Below are 5,977 nucleotides of genomic sequence, written 5' to 3'. Positions count from 1 at the left end.
TACGTCAGTCTCGTGGCAGATGACCCGAACTCTCATTTTGTGTGTGTGTGTGTGTGTGTGTGTGTGTGTGTGGTGTATTTATGTGTGTTGCTCCCTACGTAGCCGGACAAACTCTTGTTTTTGTGTCCCGGGCGCCATGGGGCGGCGTTCTCCCATTCTCTCTCCACCGCTCCTCCGGGCCCACGTGGCTGTGACTCGACAGGGCAGGGCAAGTGTGTGTATGGCGCATGGTGTGTGCTGACATGTCCGTATAAATATGTTGGACAGGAATTTGTTCACCCACAACGTTGACGGAAAACCATGCTAGGTGTTGCTGGAATGTATGGAGTCTGCGAGCACTTACAATAACTTACGTCATGTCACAACAAAGAACGGTGCAGTGTTTGATCCTCATGTGAACATGATGGTGATGGTACCTCACCTAAGCTACCCATGAAGCTAGAAAGAACATCAGGTCAACAGAATTGTACCAGAGGAAAGCATCTATTGCCCGAACTTCTTCATATGAAATGAACAATACCCTTCTCCATAGAGACAACATGCAGATGAAGTGTATGGACAAATAATATATAAATAGGCCATTCACTGAGGGCATGGAATGATCTCTACGTGTAGATTGGATAGACACATGCACGTCTGCAAGGAAAGCATTTGTTCATGGGTTAGTTCATGGGCTGATTGAGTTCACATGGACTAAGTAGTTCATATAATGCCATCTCTCCTGAGCAGCAAAATTTCAAAACATACGACATTATTTCGTTCGCTAATCTCCGCTACTCGTCGTCTCACCTGGCTTCAGAAGATGTTACGAGAGATAGGAGAGTCTCCAGCAGGCAGCGCATCCATCTTCAGGAAGTGGAAAGAGCAAACGGCATGGTCCTTGGTTGAGGTAAATGCTGAACGTTTGATTTGTCCCAACCAAGATTTCAGCACTTGGTTCGTCACGATTTTCGCTTGCCAGCTAACGTCTCCGCACTCCAGCTTTCCCCTGTCGGTGTCACGTCCCAGTACACAACGGATAGGACTACTAATAAACAGTTCACGGCACTAACAGCATTGAACACAGTACTTCTTTCACTTCGTGAATACAAGAAGACAACTGAAAATGACACAATTCTGCAGTGATCGACCTTCTCTCTCACGGAGCTAAGCAGAATGTGCGTCATCACCTGTAGTCGCCATGGAAACGGGATCAAGAAATCGGCGATATGGCAAGTTTCCCTTGCCGTACGCAAGCGAGAGATATACCATCGGAACCGATATCCAATTGTCTTTCATCTGAGCCCTACTTGAAAAATCGATGCACTTCCCCTTTAAATTTCCGCATAGATTTGAGTGGAAATATTTATGACGTCATTGGCAATACACTGTTACATGTACATGACATGTATCTACAGTTGTAATATTGACTGAGTACGAGGTCAATATAGGAAATAAAAGCCGAGTAAAAGACCGAGGCGAAGCCGAGGTCTTTTACGAGGTTTTTATTTCCTATACTGACCAAGTACGAAGTCAATATTAGATTTATCACGACAAACAGTCCGTATTTCAAATTCCAGAACGATAACCTCATGAATCCCGGTTTTATGATTGCACAACCGTTGCACCACCACCTACTCATGCAGTGACAATGCTGCACTAGGCACCGTTCAACTGCGCAACCCCAGTCAAATATAAGCAGTCAATATAGCCCTAAGGAGTGAAATATGCAGGAATATTTAACTGCTTAGGTATGGCAAAAATCTATGCGAGTCAATACTAAGGGAGTGATAATGTATAATATTATCGAAGCTTGAAGCTCCGATGCGCAATACTGGATGCCATGGAGGTTCACATTCGAAGCACCATCAAGTTCAAATTTTGAACAAGTTCAAATTTTGAACAAGTTCAAATTTTGAACTTGATGAACGGCACTCGATGCAGGTGATCTGGGAGCGGCTCAGCCCCTGCGCTGGTTCCTCTTGGGTGGGACACCGGTGACCCTGGAGCAAGTGAGGACGCAGGCTAGCACCATAGGTACTGTTTTCCAGGAGTAACATGCACAAGTATCGCCTGATCTGATACTGGTTCATGAAGGAACACACCACATCAGGCACCAGGCAGAATCTCATTGCAGGGTGGCATTGGACAACTAATCTTAGTTATGCCATGGGCCATTTTGCAGAAAAGAAAGCGGAGCATACAGGTCTTACAAACACCGGACTTCACGCCTACAAACGTGGTGACCGCTGGCTGACTGTTACTTTGACCCACGAGCTCTCCTACTCGGTTCGACGGAGCACTAGCAGTTCTCTCAACGTAAAGAATACGGCGTAAAACATGGTGTTGCAGTCACGATTGCGGCATAGATCTACGTGGGTACCGGGTGTCGGTGGAAGATCGAACAGGTGGTCAGGCACTTTGGCCAGTTTGGGCAGAACAGGTGGAGGACTCCGGGACGTAGCGCGGGACTCTCGTGGTTCGGAAACGTCCCTAGCCCTGATCCCCTTCACGGCTTCAGCGTTCGTTCGACGTCCCTCAGTGCCTCACGCTCCATATCCCGCGGTCACAGGAGCAAAGACTCCTGGCGGCCAGCTAACCGCCAAGCGCGGCAAGAGAATCGTCGACCTGCTCAGTGCTGTGTGACTTCAAGCTGAAATCGAGCAGATCGGAAGCCTAAGAATGCGCTTTCTTTCGTCAAAAGACAGCAAGGCCACAGCGGAAACACTAGGGAAGAATACGAAACGCTCCGTTCACAGAACAATCACGAACGAATGCCCCGCCGTCGGAATGGTGCCGCCGAACTCAAGTGCTGGAATCATTAAAAAATTTCACCAGGCGCTACAATTGTAGGCGGATCAAAAATAAAGAAAAAAGAAATTTGGCATCGGTGTTTTGCTGTGCATCAACCTGGATATCTTCACAAACTACTTGTAACTATTAAACTACTTGACGTATAAATTATTATCTTCGACCACGAGCCGCCAACGCAGGTTTATCCGGGTGGAACTTGGAAGTGAAGTCCAAGGTCAAGCAAGGCCAGGTACGTACTGACTCAACTGTCTGATATGAGCCTCAGGACGTCAGGTAGACCTGTCATTATGATTGACACTAGTACAGTGCGTCTGTACTGTGACTGTAGACTGGTAAACAGTATGACCAAGAGACAAGAGTACAGTCATCATGATTGTTACATATCCCCTGCCGCCCTAGCCCTAGCGCCCTGGCTATGTACTCTAGGTATGACATACACGTACATCATAATATCGACTTTCTTTTTTGAACCCCCTACTGTACCAAATTTGGTCAAGATCTGACAGAAAGTGGTTTCACTTTCAGTGGAGCAAAGGCGGCCCTTTTCTGGAAGAGAGTGTGCATCTCCACAAAACACGTGTCACATGTTCATTAGGTAATTAAGAAAAGCTTTCTTTCAACACCACGGCAGACATAATCATAATAATTATGATACAACAAATGATGATCACCCAGTTCGGACAAAGCAGAGATCAAACAAAGCAGAGATCAAACAAAGCAGAGGTCAAACAAAGGGTACTTCATGTACTTTACATCACAATGGTATAGGTGGTCTAGGTTGTAATGCTGCTCAGGGGGTTAGGTACTGTCTTATTTCCTACAGCAGGACCAGCTGCTGCACAATCAACTTTGCCGAAAAAGAGAAGAAAACACGATAAATGAAGTCCTGAAAATGCACCGCGTTGTTTTCGCGATGCGATGTGTCAAAATTATCCTACCTAGCAGAGTCATTTCAAGAAATTACACGTGTGTGCATTGCTGCACCCGTTCACGTCTCGGCTGTACAAAGGAACCAGAAATGCCAGCCGACCATGTGGACTGTAAACCGGCATTTGCGGTTAACTAAGGTTGCTAAACATTGATGACAAACACACAGCATCCAGTATTCAAGGCATGGTGTATCTACAGTTTAGAGAGAGGGTTATCGTACTCAAAGTTTCCTTCTGCACTGCTTCCTTTCTAAGCAAGCTGTACAACTAGAATTCCAAATATACATGACAGATTGAGGCCAGTAATCCAGTGAGGTGTAGACTATGGTCGCCAGCTCTTCAAATGTGTTCCTTGACATTCTTTAGGATCTTGTATGTTCCGTAGAACGGCGAGGCGGCGAGGACAAGAGCCAGAACAACGGCACCACCGCCAATGCACACAGGCACACCCACGGTTATGCCGGTAACTAGGAGAGACCCACGAATGGCCTTGCGCTTTACTGGCTGATCCGGCTTGAAGTTGTACTTGCATCCCAAGACGCTGTATCGAGAGTAATGGCTACCGAGAAAGACAACATCGCGCTGTTGGCTTCCACATCGGTAGCAGAAGGAGGTGTGGCACTTGGAGCAAGTCATATTATTACAACCACTAGAGCGCTGGATAGGGATCTTACACTTGGGACAGCGCTGAGCGTTGGGAGTGTCGCGGCTAACGCGCGTCTTGAGCCAGGCCCGGAAGTCTTTTGAGCCCGACTTGCGTGCTTCTTTGCATGTGGACTTCGGATGCCATGGAGCTTCGCATTCAAAGCACCAGTCAAACGAGCAATCCGTGCAGGTGACGTGGGAGCCTTTGCGTCGGTGTCTCTTCTCCGGAGCGTGAGTTATCGTGGAGCAGTTTGGACACAGGTGAACAGTACCGCTCGTGTCTTTAATGGTGAGCAGGCGTTCGAACCGATCAATACCGTTAGGATCAATGTAGGCACGAACCGTATCCGCGGGCAGGATGTCTGTGCAGCCCTCTGCCGGGCATTCAGCCTTCACAATGCCATCGGCCACCTTGCCTCGCACATAGCCACGCATACATGCCCTGCAAAGATACTGGTGCGAACAAAAGTAATCACCTCCCACCGCCTCAAGGTCGTCCATCGGTGATACTGATTCGTAACACACCGAACATGCTAGTGGAGACATAATCGAGAGTGGTAGTTCATTCATTCCATAAATGTCGTCCTCGTCTTCTGGGTGTAAAACAGAAGGGTTGGAAAGGTAAAGGTCGTCCTCGTCGAGTCCTGCGCCTCGGTGGAAAGAAACGGTTGACAATACTCGTAGTTTACACTTAGGTTGAACAGGCCCAGCGTCACTCTGGATCTTACGGCACCATTCCGGTAGCGGCGGCGCTGGTGGTATCGTCGGGGCAAACGACCCCACGTTAGGCATAGAATGCGAGCGAGCCGACGCGGTGAGCGGCTTCATATCGCGAACGGCACTGCTCTCCTGTGTGCTCCAGATACAATCTAAGCTGGACTTGCGTCCTGCTACCATCCTTTTCTCCATTATCGTCACCAATGTTGAATTATTTTCAGCTCAAGAACTACAGTCACAGGCGGAAGAAACTAATGTTGCTTTGAAGTAAAGAGTGCAAACAAAGAAAGAGGTAAGCTGCCCAGAGTTCGATCTATCTCTTATCTGTGTGCTGCTGTCAGCTCAGCCTCAAGTCGAGCGCTGCAAGTACAGTATTTCTATCCTCCCCGTATCACTGTAAGTTGAAAACTGATGCAGCATCCGCAACGAAGCCATTTATACCTATCGCGGGGCCATCGTCATCGCGGCAGCGCAGCGGCTCTTGTCTGTTTAGTGCATGCATTTCTATGCTAGCGGCAGTGCTTAGCGCTAGCCCTGGACTGTTTGCCAAGTAAGTTTTGTGCCATTGATTTGTGGCTACGTAATCGCTAGTCGAAGGCCACTCTGCAATATGCAATAAGTCTGCATGGCTCGATATCTACGTACCGTCACCTGGTCACGTCATAGCTGCCACCCGTAGCTAGCTCTATGAAGTATGATGTCTATCTACCCCGGCTCGCGGCTGCCACCACACTGTCCACAGGTACAGAAATCAGTCAAGCTGTCAAATGGTGCAACATGTCTACACACTGATAATAATAATAATGACAGGACACAACAGCAAAGGAGCACCAAGAGTGCCCTAGCTAGGCGGATATCGGGATAATGCACCAAGAGTCCGACAATACGGAGTG

The 5,977-nt window shown here is 48.0% G+C and overlaps 1 protein-coding gene across 1 annotated transcript; it reads right to left on the bottom strand.

Moving 5' to 3' along the window:
• Positions 1 to 3,384: 3,384 nt before the first annotated feature.
• On the bottom strand, positions 3,385 to 5,506 carry LOC135814287 (E3 ubiquitin-protein ligase RNF217-like). The gene has a single exon (XM_065327386.1). The coding sequence runs from the start codon at positions 5,274 to 5,276 to the stop codon at positions 4,062 to 4,064; it is 1,215 nt and encodes a 404-aa protein (XP_065183458.1). The 5' UTR covers positions 5,277 to 5,506; the 3' UTR covers positions 3,385 to 4,061.
• Positions 5,507 to 5,977: the final 471 nt, after the last annotated feature.

This window comes from Sycon ciliatum, chromosome 4 (assembly GCF_964019385.1).
Source record: "Sycon ciliatum chromosome 4, ocSycCili1.1, whole genome shotgun sequence".
In the NCBI taxonomy this organism is placed as follows: Eukaryota; Metazoa; Porifera; class Calcarea; order Leucosolenida; family Sycettidae; genus Sycon; species Sycon ciliatum.
The sequence above is the reverse complement of the archived record's forward strand: the minus strand, read 5'-3'. Positions and strand labels throughout refer to the sequence as shown.